Source organism: Argopecten irradians, chromosome 15 (genome assembly GCF_041381155.1).
Source record: "Argopecten irradians isolate NY chromosome 15, Ai_NY, whole genome shotgun sequence".
Taxonomy (NCBI): Eukaryota; Metazoa; Mollusca; class Bivalvia; order Pectinida; family Pectinidae; genus Argopecten; species Argopecten irradians.
Window position 1 is genome coordinate 17114353 of NC_091148.1, and position 24665 is coordinate 17139017.

Genomic DNA, 24665 nt, shown 5'->3' on the forward strand with positions numbered 1-24665 from the left:
TGTATAAAATATATATAGAGATCGCCCAAACTGTCAAATTTGAATATATTTCAAATGTTATGATGAAATATTACATGTGTAGAAACGTATGTTTAAACAAAAATTAATTATTAGATTTAGATATCAATAAACTGACAGTACAAGCCAATTAGACTCATCAACACGGCCCGTGTATGGATCGATTTCGCAAATTTGATTGACCAAATCGTCCCGATCGCACAGCTGTGTATGCACGATGTGCGAACGCAGTTTTTGGAACGTTGTGCGGTCAAACAAAACTGTAGAACTTAAATCAAATATGCGTTTTAATTGTACAGTAATAGTTTTTTTCAATCCAGCTTTGTTTTACTGCTGAAATAATTTGTCGTCGGAGAGCGTTATTAATTTCATGACCCCTAATTATATAACTCGTGTAAGATAATCTATTTACGTTTAACGGCTACTTCAGATTTACCACTGACCCTAAATGGTCATAAATTTACGTAATAATTTCCACCTAAATCGTGCGCTAGTCAGACGTGTCCAAGAGATTAGACATGAGAAGCGTGACTCTTGATCTGTTATCATTCCTTGAACTGACCACTATAAAAGTGGACACTAACTGACCATCGCTATTGTTGGAACTTCTGTCGACGAGAACACCCACCAAACATCATGAGGACTCTGATCGCTCTCGCCATCTTGGCTGCTGTCATTGGTAAGTTTGTAGTTGTGTTGTGATTCATCCTCGATACTCCAGGGGTTACTATCACTTATGTTATATTCACCCCTGGACTACAAAACTGGAGGCAAGACACAAGCAATTTGCTGCTTTGATGTACAGTGGTTGACTGTGTTGCATAGAAGTTGGGTGTCACTATGACTCTCTGTAATCTTCAAAGGAAGTCTCTGCAGACCTGTGATTGCTCAGTATTTTCTTCTTCTGAACTGCCTCCAGTTTATACAATGAGATAGTTTCAATTGCACATAGTGGCACTGTCGACTTCTACCTTTGCTTCGCTATTAGCTCAGTCAGCACGTAGAGCGCCGGGCCAGTAAGTCCCGCTGCCGGTGTAACGTTGAAAATAGACCTTCGTTGAAAATTGTTTTCGACGGCATTCTTGGTTATTTTTCAACGTTGAAAAATGACCCAAGGTCAGTTTTCAACGGGGATCCATTTGCAACGTTACACCGGCACATTAGTCATTTCGTTATGTAACACACATGCTCGTGATTTTGACCGATGATCGTTTTGTTGCGACGTTTCTTTGTTCTTGCATCTGTTCCGTGCAGCTCTTGTTGACTGTTGTTGTTGTTGTTCATCAAATATTCATCATATTCTCTTTTCTGTCCCTTTCAGCATGTGTCCACTCTGAAGGGTGTCGAACCAATTCCGACTGTGCAAACGGTCTGACGACGTGTGCAGCTAACCATGCCCTCACCTGCCATGAGAATGCTTGTTACTGCGAGCCCCAAACAACCAACACCGGAAGGGGTAAATGTTGATTCCTTTTACCTCGATCGGATCCCCTTGGAGAAATTTCCGGTAATCTTCGGAAGATTGACGGAAATTACACCGAGATGTCGCGATTGCCGTTTACTGTTTCATGGAAATTGCCGAATAATTACGGTTATCTAATTTCGCATTCTTCCAGGGCATGATACCAAAAGAACAAAAAATATATACAAAAGAAAATTCGATACAATATCTGCATACTTGGGAGTAAGTTAAGTGACCTGAGACGATCATTTCGGCCAATCTTGAAGAAATTTCCGACAATCTTCGAAAATTATCATGTTAATTTCCGAAGATTTCCAGAAGTTGCGATTAAGCTAAAAAATGTCAACCTATGCATTAAATTAATTTATTTTAACACATTTTCAAATACCTTTAGATCAATCATATTGTTTTGAACACTCGTTGTAACCCTTGTGAGATTATCTCGATCGGTTGAGTATACGACTACAAAGCCAACGATTCAGGGTTCGGTCCTTACCAGAGGTAGTTTTTATAGGAAATTGTGCACTCTGTCTTTTGTCATGCAATTGTTGTTGCGCGTGAAGGGAAATATTTTCACTAGATCATGTCGCTGTCATTGGTTACGGCCTCCATTTTGTTTTAGGATGTGTAACTCAGTCTGATTGTGGTAGGAGCGATGACTGCCATAGCCATTCCGCCAAATATCACTGTGTGGACGGACGATGCAGGTGTTTCCGTCTCGATGATAACTAACCAGGTAAAGTTGTCAGGTGACAGCATCTAAACTGTATGTAGCATCTCATCCTCGATACTCAAGGGGTTCCTATCACTGTCTTAATAACCACCCCTGGACTATCTCAAAACAAAAGAGGAGGGAATGACTGGAGATTAGCTTATATTTGATTTCGCCTGAGTATATCTAAAGGGCATCACTCTCATTATCCCGGGGGTTACTATCACTGTCGTAATCATATTCACAAATGAAATATGTCATAACAAATTCAAAGATTTAAGTACTTGACTGGATTAATATGAGGCTACTATAGCATATTGTATTTTCACTAAATATGTATAAATGGCATATCATCCTCGATATTCCAGAGGTTAGTATCATTGCCATTATATGCACCCCTGGACTATGTCACAATGAAAATAAAGGCAATTACGGATGAAAACCTGACCGATCCCAGGCCTGTACAATACTTCATTTGAAAAATACAGAGAGCGACGCCAAACTTCATGTTGTCACACAGTGTTCCGTTATTCGATTCTTCTGATCTGTTGACGCAAACAGAGCCTCCAGTTTTACTATGAGATAGTCCCGCGAGGTGGATCATCCTCGATACTCCAGGGGTTCCGATCACATGCGATATCTACACCCCGTGCTATCTCATAGTAAAACTGGAGGCAACACAATAGAACAGGTAATTTAGTCCTCTGATGTACATCAAAAGAGCCGTATAACGGTACACTGCGGTCGACTGTGTGGTTTTCAAGTGTGCGTCGCTCTCTCTGCAGTCTTCAAAGAAAATTTTGCTGACCTGTAATTGATTGGTTCAAATATTTTCCCCTGAGCTGCCTTCAGTTTTAATACGAGATAAGCCAGTGGTATAGAGATAGTATATGGAGTTTCGAAGATGGAGGTGGATATTACGCCAATGATACAATGTAGTAACCCATACATTATTTCGAGGATATACAGTTCAGGTGTTTAATACAGTTCAACTTCAAATCCAGTTCAGTTTAATTTATTTTTGTTTCATAAGAGTTAATCACAGTTCCAGATAACAGCATTTATGTTAATTAATTTTATACTATATACATTTGTTAATATTTCGACCAAGCAATGTTTTAACCAGAACTAATATACATGCTCGGCCTACTCTACCTTTTTTACAATCCTCGATACTTCAGGGGTTACTATAACTGACGTTATATCCAGACTATCTCATAGTAAAACTGGGGGGCAACAGAACATGTGATTTAGTCGTTTATACATCAGAAGAGCCGTATAACGGTACATTGTGGTTGACTGTATGCACATGTCTTTAAAGATGAGTGTATCTCCAGATCTCTCTCTGTAGTCTTCAAGGGAAATATTTTGCAGACCTGTGACTGGTTCAGATTTTTCTACCGAGCTGCCATCAGTTTTACTATGAAATAGACCAGGATTGGATATAACGTCAATTTTAGTAACACCTGTATCGAGGATGTACCTGCTAGTAAGTCTTTGGCTACAAACTACAATATTGTAGTCAGATAATCGTTAAACACTAGCTCTAATCGTATCGATGATCGGAATTGTGTTTAGGCTAAAAACAGCTGTTTCGTTTTCTGACTCGGTTAATATTTGGTAGGTTAATAAAAAAAATAACCACACGCCTTGAAAGTCAATAATTGTGTGTCCTCTGTTGTTATTTTTCAGATCGTCAGACCAATCCGTAGCAATCATTGCCGGCCTATGATCAGTTCTATTCTCATGCTTGTATATTTGTTATTTTCTATTTATTGAATAAATGATATAAAACATCTACTTGAGTACATACTATCTTTCTTAGCTTGCTCTTATTTTAGAGATACATACGAGAAATCGGTAACCAATCACCAACACTACTGTGTAACAAAATGTTTGTAGCTCGAAACCATTAACATCAAATTTCTGTGGAATTAATGCTTTTCACAGTATCTTTTGCATTCCAGAATATCTATAAACCAAAATATTGGTGAGATAAATCCTATTAATATTGTAAAATATAGCCATTCTGATAATTGCGAGTACGTTCACAGTATAAAATCTTACGTAAGAGCGAGGCTGGGAGAGCTGAAAACATTATTTTTGGGACAATTTAAATAGTGCCAAAGGGGAGGGATATGCATTGGTAAAAGTAGTACATTGTCGAATACCTCTAGTGTATATTTACTGTGGCAATCATAACTACATTCTTAATACTTAAGGGTTAATATCACTTTCTTTATTAAAACGACAGTGATATTAACCCCTGGAATATCGAGGGTTATCAATCTGATTAAAACACAGATCCGTATAACCACTCCGTTCAAAAGAGGATCTGACAATATCCCATAAGGGTTCACGTCCAGATGACCTTTATACCACGTGTACTTCAGAGCAAATGCAGTTTCTACACCTTACAGCATTAATTGAAATCGTCTTTTCGCCCCAGTATAATTATACAATTAGCTTTGCTGTGCCCAGTAAAGATTCTGGCAGTGCCAATTTGATTGGCTATTTCAAAAGGTCATCTTGACGTGACCCCTAATGGGATGTTCTCAGATCCTCTTACCCAACGTAGTGATAATAAGGATCTGTATTTAATCCGATTGGAGGGTTATGAAAATAGTTTTAAAGGACAGCTACAGAATATATTGGCACAAGTCAACCATTGTCGATTATCCTTGGTACATACTAACCTATGATTACATCATAGTATACCACGTGTCTTGATTCGCTATTCGTTTTGTGTCTTCTCACAACACACTTTAAGGCCCACTACATTTCCGAAACGACTTTTAATTTTTAAAATGGAAATGTAAATGGAGACTGATAATTTTGTAGAGTCGCAAAAGTTATTAACCTTTACGTTTTGCTCCGGAAAGGTAGTGGGCCTTTTATAACATGGAAAAATACATATGAATTCTACATAGCGGTACCAAACTTTGATATAATATCCTTAGTAAATCGTATGTCTCTAAATCTTGAGAATGCCTAATAGTATTTGGTCTATCAGAGTTACTTACCTTCGTTTCAAAGGGAAGTAACTCTGATATTTCAGCCAGATACACATTCGCAATGTATACATGTAGTTGCATCCGTCCAAAAAATGCAACGTGCACACCAAGGCTTAGAGAAAAACCTACGAGTCAAAGTTATAAAAGATCACTTCGTAACCTTTTGGAGAATATCGACTACAAACGTATGCTGTAAAGATTAACGATGACCGCCTGTCAACCATGTTTTGATTAGTCCGCTAAACCTGCCTATATTATTAGGCTTTTTTTAATTTTTTTTTTTTTTTTTTTTGCCTAATATATAGTCAGCTCGCGGTACCTCTTAAAAATGTGAAATCGTAGGCCAGATTTGGCCTACGCTACGTCAGCGGCATATTTCTAATATATCGTCCATGCAATGCCGGGAAAACGTACACATACCTTTATATTAGGATCTTATGTACTCCTTTGCCCCCATGTTACATCCCATTTATGAAATTAAACAACTGTGTACAATGAAATACTTCCGAGACTCTTCTATTTCACACATTTGTAATGGCCGCCGTATACACATTTAGAAGAGCAAACGGCAGCCAATCAACTTCGCTTCCGGTTTTATTTTTTAAAAAACCACGTGTAGTTGAAAGATAAACAAAATGCTAGCCAGTTAGAGTTTTTCTGTAAAAATCATGGTCGACATACACGACATGTTGTCAAATATTCAAATTGAACACGACTATTGCTGGTACCGCATCACTTTCGCGATATTCACGTTGCATATACATGTAGCATATACACGGTAGAATTTTGTTTATCTTTCAACTACACGTGGATATTTAAAAATAAAACCGGAAGCGAAGTTGATTGGCTGCCGTTGGCTCTACTAGATGTGTATACGGCGGCCATTACAAATGTGTGAAATAGAAGGGTCTCGGAAGTATTTCATTGTACACAGGTGTTTTATTTCATAAATGGGATGTAACATGGGGGCAAAGGAGTACATAAGATCCTAATATAAAGGTATGTGTACGTTTTCCCGGCATTGCATGGACGATATATTAGAAATATGCCGCTGACGTAGCGTAGGCCAAATCTGGCATACGATTTCACATTTTTAAGAGGTACCGCGAGCTGACTATATATTAGGCAAAAAAAAAAAAAATAAAAAAAGCCTAATAATATAGGCAGGTTTAGCGGACTATGTTTTGATTACTCCGAAAAAGGAATATACACTACAGAACTAAGACACGTGGAGCGGAAATCTACGAATCGAATTTTATAATGATCATTTTGACTGCTGTATCAGAAGTTGAAGTAACAACGATTGTAAACGGACGGCCGGACTTGTAAAGGGACGGTCGGACAACGAGTCAACGGCGATTTAATATAGATCATCAGGTGATGGTGGGCTAAAATAATAAAAGAAATGCACGACCTGATTGTTTTCATATATATCACATGTTTATTCTATAATCTCCATATCAGTAAAAGCAACAGAACATCATGTACAAATTGTGTCTTTTCTGTAAAATTCTAAAAGAATTAAAATTTTGCAATGAAGATAAAAGATCGATCAAATATGGAGCAAACACTTAAACATATCACGTGATTGAAGATTTCAACATTTACATTGTTCGTATAAAATAATTGTCATCGTTCTGTTAAAATATTAAATGTAGTAAATAAATATATGTTTATCTTTGTACACAATATACATGTCATTTTTGTAGTTAAAGCGAGACAATTAATATCAGATATGTGAAAGCAAAACTTTCGATTTGACGTAAAATAATGGTAAAAATATTGTCTTTGATGCATTAGCAAATTTCACTGTACAATGAATACACTCACTGTGTAAGCGTAAAATTAGCACTATATAATAATCCGAAAGTCTCAATTCCGAACTTAATGTCCGCTCCATTCGGAAGCCAGCGGCATCATTGGATCATTTCCTTGGATAGCATAGTAATTTCCGGGATAAGGATAGGCAAGGTCATGGAGTGCAGGATACATCACGTGACTAGACTGATACGGCGAGTAGTACGAGCTGTAGGAATCCGAATAAGACTGTGACGTCATCGGAACAGGGGAAATACGTAGCAGATTCTGTGTAGATGCCAGCAGGGAAGGTGGCGGCGAAGCTCCATGGTTGGACAAGGGAGACAACTCAAATGGACTCACGTGACCAAGATCAGGCAGTTCTGGCGTGACCCGACCTGAACTTTGGTACGAGGGCAGGAATGATAGATATGATGAATTGAGATTCTGTTTTGGTTGTTTCCAGGAAAACAAATCCGAGCCGAGATCTTCTGGACTAGATTCCAGTGTCTCGTGTCCACTGTCATTGACTGATATCGATAATGTGCCCGACGATTTAGGAGAAAAATCGTCATCAGTTGAGGAATTTCCGGTTTCAGAAGATTTTTCATCTTTAATCTTTGGAAGGAAACTGGAATCAACTTCATATCGTAAAGGAAAACTGTCTAAGCTCGCGTCGCCAGAACTAGAAGTCACATGATCCAGCACTTCCGGTGTCACGACAAGGTCAGGTTGTGGGATGACTTCCGGTAGAGAGCATATCTGAAACTAATGAACAGAGAGAGTTGTTTAAGACTAGTCTTTTTAATTTGAAAAAGAGTGTTTCTATCAGTATTGTTTGCTCCTACGTATTAAGAAACAAAAGCGAGCAAAAATATAGTGAGTATACGCGTGATGCAAAATCAATATATCTCTTTCACAAGAGCAGAAATATCTGCATTTAAAAACAAAAGTTCTGAGATAGTATGCATTATAGTTATTTCAATTTCCACGCCATATTATATTTCAAAATAAGATGGAATGCTTAATAGTCTAAAATTTACTAACCTTAACGATTTGTCTCGGGTCGTTACTATTGGAAACCATTGTTCGGAAGCTCTCGAATTTCTTCTCTAGGTATACCGCCACTTGGCTCCAGAACTGTCCAGCGTTCACTTTATAGTATCCCCATCTCAGCGTATTCATGCCGCTTTCTTTGTCTACAGACGGCCGGTAGTCTCCCCTGGCGAAACTGACGATACTGTTTGGCATTATACACCAAAGAAACGACGACCGGTTTGGCAATCCCGGAATTCCATGTCGTTTTCCGACGGCAATTTTCGTGAAGCATTTCGTCTTTGACAAGCTGTGTCTGACGGCATTTTTCCAATGACTTCTCTGTGAGTCCCGGAAGAATGTGAATCTGCTTTTGATGTATCTGTAGATTTCTGTAATGGGGAGACAAAAGTTCGGCGATCTCAGAATGGCCAGGTACACCAGTTCGGTATATGAGTAGTTCGGCTTCTTTGTGGGATCATCGCCAACGTCAAGCTTCTCATAGACTTGGACGAAATCGTCCATGACCTTTCTAAGGTCAGACTCGATTTGTTGCATCGATGCCGGAAGTGAACCATCTAATGCTGGGAGGTCATGACCCGGAAAATGGACAGGATCTTCTGTAAAAGCATTATAATATGTTTATAAAAGATCAAGAACATGAACACATGCAAAATTATATTGCAGATTATTATCATCTGAAATAAACAAGTAGTAGACGTTGTAAGTAAAATGTATTACTTCGTGATTCAGTGCTCCTGATAATTTTGGAAGATGACTCGATAAACAGGGTTGATTTTGACTTTTGTCAAAATTATCGTAAAAACAGAATACGTTTAATTCGTTGTCTAAATTACATAAAGTGAAGATAAAACTGTTGAGAAAACCTGTTTATCATTTTATAAATGTATAACTTTCAAGTTTTATTTTATCGACATGGCCCATGTTTCATTATTTGTGTGATTAAAAAGGTCGATGACAGGGATCAGGCATGTTTCCCCTATCATTTAAATCGACCTCTCCCCAAAATAACTTTCAATCATACCGAAATATATAAACATGTACAATGTATACTTGCGTATAACGATACTTGTATACCTTATTTGTCTGTCTTTTTATTGTTCCTTACTAGCCAAGGGTTTCACATCCTCGATGCACCAAGTGAACGATAGTGAAAATAACCCCTGGTGTTCTGAGGATGAGGGTTACAGCACAGTCATCTGATAATTAGTTACAGGTTATATCAATATGGACCCACGCGAATGCCCGAATGAGTCCATATTGATATAAACTGCCACTCATTATCAGATCCCTGTGGGTTTCAGGAGAGTATCGTAGTAAAATACGTAGTTAGCAAAGTTGATACGACGATCACGTATTCTTATTGTCATTTTGTTTTTTATTCTGAAAATGGACCTGGATAATTTCAGTGTTGTTATTTAGTATACAAAACAAATTACTCAACATTTACAACCACCAACTAACAAATGCATGTATCTTAGATAAGTGTGCTATACGATGATGGACGAAGGGAGGTAATTCTTGTTGAGAAAGACGCATTTAAAAATAAATTACCGGTTCACATTATAAAAAGGATTTTTTCTTGTATAGGGTGTTCTGCAGCTATTTATTTTAGCAGTTGGAATGTTTCATCGAGTTTAAATCTAAACCAGCCTATATGGTTTTTAAGTATTTTTGGTTAAATATTGATTCAGAATATTAGTTACATTTTGTATTTAAGATAACATCTTTACAGATACTTTTGATAATTATTCAATCTATCTAAAAGACCTAATCAGTATAATAGCAATGAATTTATGATGAGATATAAGTAATATATATTTACACTCCTGATATTATAAAAAATATTCAATTTATACACTGTATTGTAAATTGTAGTTTGTACACAATTTATTTTAAATCGTAAATTATTAAACAAAATTAGTTCTTACAAATTTTTATATCGGTTTGCCATTTTCTGAAACTTTAAAACTTCACCAAAATGCTGCCAAATTAACAGATGATTCCTTTGTCTGTGACGACATTGGAAAGTGAAATAAATCATACTGTCCGTCACACTTAAAGGCCCACTACCTTTCCGGAGGAAAACATAAAGGTTTCTTAAAAACATTAATAACATCAGAAAATTTATACCAGTGGCCTAAGATGAGGTTACAACATCAAACATATGCAAGATTTTCTGCGTAATGTTTGATAACAGCTGTTTTGCCGTCTGGCGCAGTGATAGTCAAGAACCGCGCGGTATTTAGGACAACGGCGGGAAACATAAGACGACCCGCGTTATGAAAATTAACATTTTATTTATTTTAATCAAATTGTTCAGAATGTGATGACATGTGTAGTATTAACGGTAAGTTAATAACTTTAGCGACTATAAAAAAATATCGATCTCGTTTTACTTTCCCGTTTTAAAAATTAAAAGCCGTTTCGGAAAGGTAGTGGGCCTTTAAAACTAATTATAGTCAATAGCGATACAATCATTTTCGCTTTTTAGTTTTCAGTGACGAAAAGATTCGAAATGAGATTTCTTATTCATTTATATATTACATATAAAATCAACATAGGTGACCAAATGGAAAAAAAATAAACTATGTCAAAGTTCACGGGGAAAAAAGTGAACCAAATTACTTTTTAATATTTCTATTCATTCGAGATGTTCATTGATAAATTATGCAACTTATATCCGCATATTTTACCGTAAAAATATGTGTTTCAAATCGATACCAAGACCCAAAATTATCCGGCACTGAAACTGTAGGTATCATGATAGATCCAGTACGTGTAAAAATCGCCTGTTGATAATTTAAAAAATTAAAAAAAATGATGCTGCGATCGCAGTTGTTTCCATTGTAATCGAATATAACCTATGAATGAAGTGACGCATAATACACCAGAGATTAGCATAAAAAATATTACATAAACATTGAAATAGAAATTATAAAAACAAACCTGTGAAGGCGAGTTTCGTTGGAGGTAGATCGCTCATGATTTCTTCCTCGTTTAAATCACACCTCTTTCTCTTTCCCATGGCTGTTTCCAAGAAGATTTCGTATCAAAACTATAAAATCGCTAGAATTCCAATGATGTTTTCCGATGTAAGTGAAAATCGGGAATGTAAATAAACAACAACGTTCGGGTGTATATGTAAATTCAGTTGACACCTTGTTTTTACAGTACCTGAGTTCTCCGATGGCATAGTGAACTCATTTCAATCGCGCGTGAAGAACGTGAAACGAACATCTCTGTCACCTGTGTGACCGCTGAACCTTGACGTAGCAGGGTTCACGACCTCGTGCGCCGGGTCGTGTTGTGATTGGTTTGTTTTGATTATTGATTAACGGAACAGGTTAATTGTCCCCGAGTAAAAACATTCAAGGATTTAGTGAACGAAGTGTGATCATTAGCGAGAGAATGAGATAGGATTTTATGATAATGACTTGAACTTTCCTGCTCATTTCTCTACAAGATGACGGTTAGATGTGTCACCTTTCTGTCAGAACAGTTTTTACTCTTTCTCAATAAAGGCACTTGGTAGTTAGTTCAAATTTGTAATCAAACTTAAGTTAAAAAATATTTTAGCTCCTGAATAAAAATCATGATGTCAACCTTGAAATTGAACTCAGTGGCCATTTATCAAAGTTTTTTTCCCTATTAAATATTACAGCTATGACTTTCCTGAATAAAAATCACGATGTCAACCGACAAATTAAACTCAACACTGGTCATTTATCAAACTTTGTTTTCCTATTTAACATTTTAGCTATAATTTCCCCGAACAAAAATCATTTAGTTATCACAATTTTGTTATTAATATGTAATTTTCCTGGTGTCAGTCAAAAAAAATTGAACTCAGTAGTTATTTCAATATTTAGTCATCAACGTTTTTAATATTCTATAATTTTCATGAGCGGAAATCATGATGCCAACCAATGAATTTAATTTGTATTTCTTTTGAATACTTTAGTTATAATTTTCCTGAGCAAAAATCTTGATGCTAAATGCCAATTTTTGTCACCATTTGCCATGACGATATTTTACTTTATCTCAATGTGGTAGCCAAATTGTTAGTTTAGATTTAGCCTCTAAGAATCATTTTGAAGATTTTGGCATGGAGCAACAGCATCATCTTCAACAATTACATGAAGACACGTAATCGTCCGCAAACAGTTCAGCATTAGTCTTGATTTTATAAATTATATCATATATAAAAACTAGAAAAAGAAATAGACCTAGAATAGAACCTTGTGGTACAATAGCGAAAATTAAACCATTTTATATCTTTCTTTATTTTTTTCCTCGGCCACTAATATGGAACCCCTACCCCCTCATGAAAAAGATTCTAATTTACGTTGAATTACATATGTATGTAATCTTGGTAGGTCGGTAATTTTTATATGCATTTTTGTGTTTTATTGTCTTCAAAGTACCACATAAGTTTTGAATTGTTTCATTAGTATTTGTCTAAATAAGCATCTTCATTTATCTATTTGTATGCATTCTGCCCATGTAAAGACATTGTTACACATGTAACTGGGTTTTATTATATGGCCGTTGCATGGTCATAAAAACTCCTGGAATTTCCAAAGATTTCCGAACATTTCTAACAGATAATTCGTTTGCAAATGATGTACATTATGTATATGTCTACACAAAATAAATGACGTACAGCAGTCTCAGAATATTTTACTTCCAAGGTTCGATTCAAAATATTTTATTGTACAGAAAGATGATAAAAAAGACAGTACTTATAATAATCTTCTCTTGAAGATACTCCAGGGGTTAATATCGTTATAACGACCGTGATCTACATGTCGTAACCCCCGGAGTATTGAGGACGAATGTCTAGGTGCGACAACAAGAAGGAGAACAGGTTATTACTTTCTTAAATACTTGAAAAAGTTCTAATGGATTTCAGAGCGTATTAATTTCAAATGTATGATTTGTGTGTGCGCGAATGTTGATATAATATTTATGTTTGAATAAATGGTGCTCACAATAATACGAAACTCTTATTGAAGCTTTTTTTAAAACTTATATGTACCATAACTGGGAGTGGGGATTCCAGGTACTATTTCTTCGGTAATCTATTGAAAACGATAAGGTTTGATGAAATAAACCGTAAAAATCATTATAATGAACAGTCAAACATATCTGATGCATTATAAACATTAGTTATAACACAGATTTTATTCATGTGTGAAAATCCTTGTTTTTATGCCTTACGCATTTTTGATAAAAACACACCTACATAGTTCTTTAACTAAAACCAGTATGTAGAAATGTGAAATGAAATTGTAGACAACATCTCAACTTCGCTAGCCAAGGGTATTTAGTCCGGTTCTCTTCCTACTACAGTAGTAGAAATATAGCTTAAACTCTTATTGAAGCTTTTTTTAAAACTTATATGTACCATAACTGGGAGTGGGGATTCCAGGTACTATTTTTTTCGGTAATCTATTGAAAACGATAAGGTTTGATGAAATAAACCGTAATAATCATTATAATGAACAGTCAAACATATCTGATGCATTATAAACATTAGTTATAACACAGATTTTATTCATGTGTGAAAATCCTTGTTTTTATGCCTTACGCATTTTTGATAAAAACACACCTACATAGTTCTTTAACTAAAACCAGTATGTAGAAATGTGAAATGAAATTGTAGACAACATCTCAACTTCGCTAGCCAAGGGTATTTAGTCCGGTTCTCTTCCTACTACAGTAGTAGAAAGAGAAACGGCTAAATACCCTTGGCTAGCGAAGTTGACAACACATGTACTCATTTTACTGCACTATAGATGTAAATATGACGATTTTGGCAGTACTGCTAAACCTCATTTCCAGCTCTTATTTGTACTTGTAAAATTAAAACCTATGCATTGTAATCATGTAGAGAAATTCTAAAAATGTTGGTAACTTTTGGATGTGAATAACATATTAAATATTCAAACAACCATTCTTTGGGGAAAACCCAATTAATTCAGGGACTGCACAGATTTCCACGTATATGATATGGAGTTGACAATAATTATAACCCATTCCTTATGTGTATTTTACGCTGGGTTCGTTCCCATAACTAAAATACATGTACCCCACTGAATATATGATAGGTATTCTGAGTGATCTAAATCGTTTGTATATTTTTTATTGCAGGTATATGGTCCTTTTATCAAGCCTTTGAAAACAAGTTTTACATGTATTTCAAGTTATGTGTTTCACAGATATATTTTAATTCCTTTTGATAGCTAATGAGTGCTAGGTTGTAACTTGATATGCGAAAATAACGTCGGTTTCTCTAAAAAAAATCGTAACATTACGCTCACCAATACTAAGTGTTCAATTCATAAACTGTACTCAAGAGAAGATAACTTCGTTCACGCAACCCAATTGCGACATATCGGATTAATTTCCGTCAATCTTCGGAAATATATCACCGGAAATTTCTCCGAGGGGATCCGATTACACGCAAACGTAACATCTCGGAGAAAATTCCGGAAATCTTCGGAAATTCCGAAAATTGTCGGAAATTTCTCTGATATATTTGCAATTGTGTACTGACCAATTGAAACAAAGCGAAATAAACAAAAAAGCATTTTCCCCACCAAGTTCACATTTTAATAAAAGTAGGCTGTAGCGACCTGGTCGCCATGTTCATAAGTGACGTCATAGGATTTGACCGTTATTTGGTGTCCATCCATGTTGAAGTTACAGTTGCTATTCTTTCGGACGAGAAAGCATGTGGTCAGAACGGCGAGGTCAAATTCCGGACTAGTCCCGACAAGAAGGGTGGTCAATGGTTTGGTTTTGTCGAACCAAGTGAAATGGACACCAAGTTTTCGGGGCTGTAAAAATAAATAATCAACGATCATATAGGATAACAGTTCGATAATTTTGTTCGACTCTGCTCGTTGAAAAAAAAACAGTCGTGGTGTTCCACGAATGCGATTTTAACATCACCGGAAATAGAGAATACCAATTCTGAGCCCAGTTTTATTAGAATCACATGTAGTTACAGTAAGAATTATAGATAATATCGCTGATTATTATTTTTCTGGATTTTTTGTCACTTCTCATTGGTCAAAAACATGCCACGTGATCACCGATAAAAAAACTATATTGCACGATTTTTCCGGAAGTAGTTTATAGAAAAAGTATATTGCACGGTTATTTTTAGATAACGTTATCATCTATGTTACCAAAACGCTTCGTGTTCCTGGCGCTATGAAACAAACGCTTTGGTGACCTGAGTTTGAAGCGTAACCATAAAAAGACGACGTTGATTGTTTCGGTTTCTATCAAAGATGATGATGACTTCCAGCTGATGACTACAGTTTAAACTTTTAAATTTCCAACATAAACACGGTAGGAGAGTAGGAAATAATTGAATAACATTCATTAAGCATCTGGAGCCATTGAATAGTGAATACGTTTTATATTTATTTTAAAAATTCCACCTAGACTAGTAACAACATTAGGCATAAGCTAATCCTACTGTATGTATACGATTTTATTTTACAGAATGGAGTACTAAGCGTAAGAGAATGTATCTTCATGTCAATCTGAATCTTTTATTGTATGTTTGGCCTCGAAGTGGATTATTTCAACGGAAAACAAACTATACATTTAATTGACTGTGTCCGACATGGAGCTACAGGTATAATGGAGTACATGTACATGTATGCAATTTACAAACACGCATGCACTGGGTGCATGTAATAAAAGCGTGAAGTGCGTCAATTGATACTGTGTTCATATGTTTTTTTTTTAAACTAAACTTGTTACAAAATTATAAGATTGTAACTGTCTTCACGAAGCAGAATTCACAATGCGTGCTTATTTAGTTTCACGCTCATTTCAAAATGTAAAAAATCCAGAAAAATAATAAAACAATTATAGCATTTTGATTTCGGTCAATACATGGTTATATCGACCACAGAAAAAATATCGACCTCGGACTACGTCCTCGGTCAATAGTTTTTCTTTGGTCGATATAACCATGTATCGACCTCGTGGTAACCCTCGACAAGCCTCGGGTTTTACTACATTTTGTGACCCTCGGGCAGAATATCCCTATCCTTGATATCCTCATATGAAAGAGTCTTATAGTATCGACCTCATCAAAATGCTATATTTGTATAATATAGTGATCTGGACCATTGACCAATTTTAGACGCTTAACGGATCTAGATTAGAAATCGGTAAAATTTGTATTTTACATAGTACCACAGGGAATCAGTTACAGTTTATATAAACATAAGTACATTTGGGCCCACTAGAGTGTCCATAGACCAGTTTTAGACGCTTAAAGGGGATCTAGATTAGGAATCGGTAAAAGTCATGCTCTTTATTTCGCATGATGTTCTCCTATTATACAGCAGGTAGACTATGAATTTTACCGATCTTTGTTAGATCCATACGCCTTTAAATGACATAGAAACACGCTTGTTCCAAATATTTATATATATCTTGTAGTTAATTCTCAGATCCCTGTGATTCCGAGGTTGTTTTTTATTTTATTCTAACTTCTGTATATTTATGTTAAATAAGTGAACAAACTATGTGTGATTCTTAACATCATTCTCATCTCGCAGAGTTACTTCCCTTGATTTCACTTTGGAACGAAGGGAGATAACTCTGATAATTCAAAATGCTTTACACAAAAGTTGAATTAATTAGATTATACAATATGTAACTTTCTAAAAATTATAAGGAGAGAGCTTATATAAGCTATGCTAGTTGTTCAATCCTTTTTGAAATGAAATTTGTTGATTTTGAACATTTAATGAAAAAAAAAAATATACTGAAAATGGATCTATGATCCAGTCTTCAAATTCCCAGACTATGTACAAAAATACTATGTTACCTGTTTGGTGTAGATGTAACCAAGATAATTAACATGACCCCTTTTCTCCTCAAGGTAAAATTGAATCCAGTTATGGAAACCGGAAACTGACGTACTGGATGTCTCCCCGACGAACACGTGCTCGAACCCGTTACTTCCGTAGGAAGTTCCGGAGCGCGAGTACTGAGTGAACCAGAGACTCTTCAGCATATCCCGGAAGTCGGAAGTGGAAGTGGTGTAGCCTTAGATAAGCAGAAATCAAACGTTAAAATGTATGCATGTATATTGGAGATCAATCAAGTTAAATAACTCTTAAGTTTGTTTTGCGAACAAAAATGTATGTTTTTTTTCTTTTGCATTTTTTTAATAAATCATCACCTTGAAAAGGCCTGAATGAATAGCGAAAAAACAATTTTGTACCTCCTGATATGTGATAATACTATTTTGTCACTCGTTTTTAAAGCCACTATATTGATGTCAATCGCCTCAAGGATATATATTCATTGTGTCAACCCCAGAGCTAAATTACGACTAAAATTGAATATAAGGATTATGACACATGAACCGAATGATTTTTGGAAATTACACGTTTTACATACATATGTAACATGGGAAAACAACATTACTAGAATTGCCAACGTATTTAAAAAAAAAACCACTCAGTTTTACAATGGCCATAACTACGGCACAATATTTACCAAATTGGTAAAATTTCATTTGAAGTTTTGACAAGCCTGGTAAAGTTAACAGACAGACTAATACCTTAATATGTTTGATTTTGGTAGGGATCTTGTAAGATACCTTTTCCGTGGAGAAACTGGTAAGTTTCTGTCATAACGGATGTGCGCATTACTTCCGTAATAAATCGGTCGATCTCGGCTGTTTCCGTCGATGTCGTGTGTTCCGAGTGAGCTGTGTTCTTGTCAAAATTATCAAGCAGCGCAATAAAGGCAGAGTAGGTTGGCTTTGTGAAAAGATGGTTTTCATTGACATATTGGAATAACCTGAGACAAAAAAATCAAAAGATATTTTATAATAAATATACAAATATTTACACTATCACGATAATGACAGAAAGGAAAATATTATGAAGATCTGTCGAATATCTTCGAAATAGAAGAGCGACAATAATGACATATTCAATGCGGTTGTATTGCTTCTTCTCTATCGACCGGTTCCAATAAAACTTGAAATGTACGTAATATGTCGAGCATTGACGAAAATCACAATACAAGATGTCTTAAATAATAGAGTAAATTTCATGACAAAATGAATGATTGTAGATATTATACATCCCTGACCTATGATGGGCGTGGTCTGTTGTGGTAGATGTTGACGTGTGTGATTGGATGCTATAAGTGACGTCAGAGTAGCTAGCTCCATTGGTGTCATCTTTCCATATCCCGGTGATAAAGGTCGATAACTCTGCGTTGGAAACGCTACACGAGGCGATAGAGAAATCTACAAACACAAATCATGTTATTAATTTTGCAGACATACAAAAATGTAACAACGTAATGCATTCGTCTGAAGATTTTAACCAATTCAACAAGTAACCTTGACCGACTGAGGTTATTCCTATGTACAATTTCGGTAGCCCATCAGCCCACCATGCCTGTGGTTCAAAACCGAGTCCCTGGGCTTATTTCCTATTGACAACGATTTATAAGTGACAACTAGACTGGTTCCCGCCTCAGTTACCTCCATTGCGTACGCTTCACTGATCGGAGCGCACTCTTGTGGAGAGTAGAGAACTAAGGGAAGGGAACCAGTCTAATCATCAACGTCTTTAGTTATTGACAAATTTGACCCCTGTGACATTAAATAAAGATCAATGACACGTCTTTGAACAAAACTGGTTACCATTTTATCCTAGCATGCTGCAAATGCAATAAAAAGTCTTTAGGCTTCTGTTTTGTTTCAAAAAGAAGTTGTCTAAAGGAAAATATTGATGAGAGCCGACCGGAAGGACGACAAGGCAACACACGGACCACGCATGTCAGTGCCGCGTGTCCTTGAATAGAGACGAATAACTCGACGCAATCAAACGAACCTCTTACCGTGCGTTCGTACCAGTTGTATCGATACGAATGGAACGCACCGTACCAGCAGAACTGTACCGGTATAAGTGGTTCGTTTCACTTGGATCCAAGATGGCGGACTCGAGATTTGTTATTTGTGATAGAAATGTTTTCTTTGTTGAAACCCAGACAGAGGGTATATTCGATGAAATTACTTGGATTATTCGTTTCAATGTATGCCGAAACTATTAAGGTATTATTTTTATATCTGTTCTATTGTTAACACCAAACATACTTGACTTTTATACTTTTACTTTAAACATATTTTATTTACCAAAAGGAAAAAAGGATCTGGCTCAAGTTATGACAACCTTTGAAGCCATCTCCTTACAATATACAAATATTTTATGGATTACTGTGTTCTAGTTCATAATTTTTAACCCCATGTGATGGTAATCATAAATGTTATATTGCATGAGGCCAAAGGCCGAGTGCAATATGACATTTGTTGATTACCATCGCCGAGGGGTAAATATTATGAGCTAGAGCACAGTAACCCATAAAATATTTTTTTTGTCACATAATCAATTAATCACCAGTTTTTTTAGTTGATTTTTGATGAATTCCAAAATCACAGATCAAAATCTTCACCACCATACCGTACGGGAAAGCTTCAAATCAAATTGAAGATTGGCGTCCAGTCCACGTACTTCATGGCGTAACTTCACTTTTCATGTTGTATTGCATTCTTTTAAATTATTAGACCTGTATGCAGCCTTTTAATCCAATACATTCGTCGTGTTGGTCCTCTTCTTGATAAAATGAACTGTCAAGCACAGACAGCAATGTCTATGGCGTGCTTGATCCGAGAGCGCGAAACTGAGCGTGAAGCTTTTTGACGTCATAATGACGTTTATCCCGCCTCAGACAAGAATCTTGTATTCCTATTGGTTAAAATGATGTCACGTGATATTCAATATATAGTCGTATTAGGTTATTAGTAGAAATCATATTAGGTTTGGACGAAAGAGTTATCGTTCCTTGCCCCTAACGTCATTAGCAACAAGATGGCGGTCAAGTAACGCTTCGCGACGACGGCACTCAACGAGATGGAGACAAAATGTTTGAATGATAGCGCTGATGACCACTTTCAAAGCAAACCGAAATCGGGAACTCAATGAGGTGAAAATTGTTTTAAGTTTTGAGTCGTTTTGGTTTCCATACTCAGTACATAATGCATTTTGCAGTTACTTCATTGAAAGGGTCTTCGACGGGATAAATTCGTTACACAGTTTGTTAGTGACCTAATACGGAAAACATTGGGTCTAAAATAAATATGTCTCAGGCTCGGCTTCGCCTTGCCCGATACAAGTTTATTTTAGACCCAATATTTTTCCGTATTAGGCCACTAACAAACTGGGTAACTAATAAACTCACTGTTACGCGCGATTCCTCGGAGGTTTTCTGCAAAACTAGACAACAACGGCGAGGTGTTCCAAAAGCCGTGCAATATAACATCTCGAACCGTGCAATATAACGTTCCAGGGAAGCGTGCAATATAACTTCGAACTGTGCAATATATTGAATATAACAATGTTTAATTGAACGGACGGGATAATAGTTGGAATTGTTATATGACTGTGAGTTTTGCCGTTTTCTGATTGGTCTATACCGCTAGGACAGGTCTTGACAAAATGCAATGTCAACTTGAGACAATGAACACATGTTCAGAGGTTGACATTGCAAATCCGGTAACCTTAATAAACACAGGGAATTCCCTGTCTTTTCCACATTTTTGACCACTAAAAATAGAGCATTGCCAATCATCGGGCAATATAGCCAAATCCAACATGGTAGTCAGCAGTGAGGTAAGATTAGGAAAGATGATTAAACACATTTTAAATGTATCTATATGTTAGAAAATTATATTGTGAAGAAGTACAGCAGAAGTACTAAAAGTACGTTATTATGACGTCACAAAGGTTCACGCTCGCGCTAGTTTTATAGATCTCGAATCAAGCATGTCATGTAGATGTTTATCGAGTAGAGGACTGACACGGCGAATGTATCATATCAAAAGGCTGCATAGAGGTCTAATAATGTTAAAGAAGACAATAAGACATCCAAACCGGAGTTACAACGTGACGTACGTGGGCTATACGTCAAACTTCAACAGAATTTGAAGCTTTTCCGTACGGTACGGTGCTGATGATAGTAGCATAGTTTTATGAAAATATTCAACTGAAAAACTGGTGATTATGTAAAAAACAAATATTTCATGAGTTACTGTGCTCTAGTTCATAATATTTAACCCGAGGTGGTGGTAATCAACAAATGTTATATTGCACGAGGCAACACAGTAACACGTATTGTATATTATTACATAATTTGTTTACACCAATCCATATATGATGAAATATAATATTTTCAACTATTACACCGACCGTTCAATAAAACCTTGTTATATGCACGCTTTCATGGAAACTTTATATTGCACGGTTCGAGATGTTATATTGCATGACTTTCGAACACCTCGCTGTTGTTGTCTAGTTTTGTAGAAAACTTCCGAGGATTCGCGAGTAACAGTGAGTTACGTTATTATGACGTCACAAAGGTTCACGCTCAATTTCGCGCTGGATTTATGGATCTCGAATCAAGCACGTCATGTAGACGTTTACTGTACCGAGTAAAGGACGGACACAATGAATGTATTAGATCAAAAGGCTGCAAGCAGGTCTAATAATGTGAAAACAGACAATAAGACATTCAACGTGACGTTCGTGGGCTATACGTCAATCTTCAATAGGATATTCGGGTTTTTTTCCGTACGGTACGGTGTTGATGATTTTGTTAAGTGATTGTTGTATTCGTTTTATAAAAAAATATTCAACTGAACACTGGTGATTATATAATAAAACAAATAATTCATGGGTTACTGTGCTCTAGTTTGTAATATTTAACCCGGGGTGGTGGTAATCAACAAATGTTATTTGGCCTCGTGCAATATAACATTTGTTGATTAAAAGGCCTCGTGCAATATTACATTTGTTGATTACCATCACCTCGGGTTAAATATTACGAACTAGAGCACAGTAACCCATGAAATATTTGTATAATATATACATTTATGAAGTAAACATGTTAAAATATTCCGCTGGATCATATGAAAATATGCACTTTACTAAAAACATCACAATCTACTTCCAAAGACATATGTTCATTTCCAAACAATAATCAATCAAGAGATAATGGTACATGTAAATCTAAATTATTTAAAGATGTGCGAGCAGCTAAATATGTTTGAGATTCAAAAAGGTAGTGGGAGGCATTTTCACAATAGTTACCGCAGCTTAAACAAATTGAATCTGGGGACAGGTTAGCGTGGTAGAGGTCGTACTTAAGAGAGCTGCATTTATATCTTAATCTGGAATGAAGTATAAGTTTTCTATCCCCATGTACATACAGTATTGGCAGTAAATTTCAACATGTGATGGCTGATTTCATCTCCTCCTGAATATTTTATTTTGAATTAGTGCAGGTGTTACAAAAATGCTCTCGGTCTTCTTTTCTATGAAAGGAAGATTAGAGTTCAAATCATCTAAATTTGTAATACTGTAAAATAAGAATTCAATGAATTAGCTTTTTCTTTATCATCTAACAAATGATCCGATATAGGATCACTTAATGTAGGGATAGTGTGTGAAGCATCAGTACTGCCCATAAGTTTTTTAACAAGTCGCCAATAGTTTTTTGGGTCTGATGAACGGTAAAAGTCTATAAAATTTCCAACAATTTCATAAAAAGGACTTCTTAGCATACTTGTTCATATTGTTGACTTTTTTTCCACTGGATTTGAATTTCGTGATATCCCGTAGATGGTTTATTATAAAATATCCCGATTTTTTAAATAATTTTTCAAATCTCATATTTTCTGAAAAAAATCACATGACTGTCATATATACTCATCAGTCCATCCACCTAATACAAAAAAAAATATGACAATATCCATTTTCATTGAGTTGGCCCCCTGTGCCACAACTGGCACGAATCCGCAAATGGGTCGCGCGGATGGTCTATCACAGGTTTTCGTTTCTAATATACACATGTAAGTATATAAATTATAATACTGGGTCGTACTTCTATTAGAAACGAGAACCTGTGTCTCTACATCCTCGATACTCCAGGGCTTCCGATCACTTACGATTTCTACACCCCTGGACTATCTCATAGTGAAATTGAAGGCAGCTCAGCGGAAAACACTTGACCAATCACAGGCTAGCAAAGATTTCCTTTGAAGACTACAGAGAGAGCGACGCCTAACATCTAAGCCACACAGTCAACCACAGTGTACCGTTATACGGCTCTTTTGATGTACATCAAATGACTAAATTACCTGTTCTATTCTGTTGCCTCCAATTTTACTATGAGATAGTCCAGGGGTGTAGAGATCGAAAGTGATCGGAACCCCTGGAGTATCGAGGATGGTGTCTCTATCAAACGTCACAGTAGGTGACCTAAGGCGCCGTTGATATAATTTAACCTTTAGCGATAACAGGTAATATATTTTATATACGCGTATATAAACAACAGGTAAATGTATGTGTTGACATAATCAGCTGATACTAAATAGAAATAATGTACGTACAAGTCAGACATGGAGAAACCAGGCCATGACTCTGTACAATATGTTAGACTAAATAGCGGTTAAGGCTGGCTATCTTCATGAAAGAAAGCAAACAATAATTAAATAATGAATATGTCCAGAATGTAGTGTACTTACAGTTCAAAACCAGCAGAGCTGGAAACACACGTAAAGCTCCTGCCATCTTGCACCACACGACATGGACCGGACGATGTGTTTCTATATATAGATGGTACGTGTGTGACCTTATTGTGTTATCAACAAATAATTGTCAAAATCTGTCCGTTAGAACAAGGCCCATTAAATATGTCAAGACCTTAAACATAAGTCTAATCTTCAAGAGTAACTTTCCTTCGTTTCACCCCCTCCGACTGTTTGCAATTTGAACCTTGATCTGCGGAAATAATTAAGACGTCTAGTTACACAAATCACAGCTTGTCAAATTGTCTATAGATCATTTTCAGACTTTTTATGGTGGGTTTAATCTTAGATTAAAAATCGTGTATTTGCTGATTATAGCGATCTGAATTGGCGGGAAGGTTTTGGTTTGTGACGTCATGTTTTTGTGAGTGCAGCGTCATATTTGTTGAGAAAACGACGTGATATACACACACGAACTATGACGTAACGATCGGTACCTACCCAAGGAATAGACAACTCTTTAACACATAGAGATTGAACAGTGTTTTGATTGCGTTAAAGGTGGTATGAACGCAATGGGATACAGACATATTCAATGTAGCGCGTTAGCGCTACATGTAGAATATGTCTGTATCCCATTGTGTACATACCACCTTTAACGCAATCAAAACGCTGTTCAATCTTTATATTTACATAAATAAGTCTACTTTTACGTCAAATTTAAAACGGTGATGGTTGCTAAGTTGGGTAACTACGGTAGTCAGGATGACCGAAGATATAGTTCCGATTGTTGAATGTTATAGCTGCAGTTTGATTTGAAATATAACAATGACACCTTTAATTATTTTTAAATTACCTGGTATATTTTTTTCCGATTTGATAATGTATCAATAATGTCCATTTTGAATAAAAATTGAGATAACCGAGGCGGAGCGACTACCGGTATCGTTGTCAGGG

At 36.1% G+C, this 24665-nt stretch overlaps 3 protein-coding genes across 3 annotated transcripts; 1 reads left to right on the forward strand and 2 right to left on the reverse strand.

Annotated features, from left to right (window-relative positions):
* The first annotated feature begins 591 nt into the window (after window positions 1-591).
* Window positions 592-3990, forward strand: LOC138309053 (serine protease inhibitor Cvsi-2-like). The gene is made up of 4 exons (XM_069250174.1): window positions 592-697; window positions 1340-1474; window positions 2103-2216; window positions 3885-3990. Exons 1-3 carry the CDS (start codon window positions 655-657, stop codon window positions 2210-2212), a joined length of 288 nt encoding a protein of 95 aa, XP_069106275.1. The 5' UTR covers window positions 592-654; the 3' UTR covers window positions 2213-2216; window positions 3885-3990.
* Window positions 3991-6339: 2349 nt separating this feature from the next.
* Window positions 6340-11280, reverse strand: LOC138309192 (forkhead box protein I3-like). Its single transcript, XM_069250338.1, has 3 exons — window positions 11009-11280; window positions 8051-8658; window positions 6340-7771 (listed from the first exon to the last, which is right to left on the reverse strand). The coding sequence occupies exons 1-3, from the start codon at window positions 11085-11087 to the stop codon at window positions 7091-7093; spliced, it is 1368 nt and encodes a 455-aa protein (XP_069106439.1). The 5' UTR covers window positions 11088-11280; the 3' UTR covers window positions 6340-7090.
* Window positions 11281-14652: 3372 nt separating this feature from the next.
* LOC138309201 (uridylate-specific endoribonuclease-like) lies at window positions 14653-23852 on the reverse strand. The gene is made up of 5 exons (XM_069250351.1): window positions 23706-23852; window positions 18206-18365; window positions 17706-17908; window positions 16926-17146; window positions 14653-14904 (listed from the first exon to the last, which is right to left on the reverse strand). Exons 1-5 carry the CDS (start codon window positions 23749-23751, stop codon window positions 14677-14679), a joined length of 858 nt encoding a protein of 285 aa, XP_069106452.1. The 5' UTR covers window positions 23752-23852; the 3' UTR covers window positions 14653-14676.
* Window positions 23853-24665: the final 813 nt, after the last annotated feature.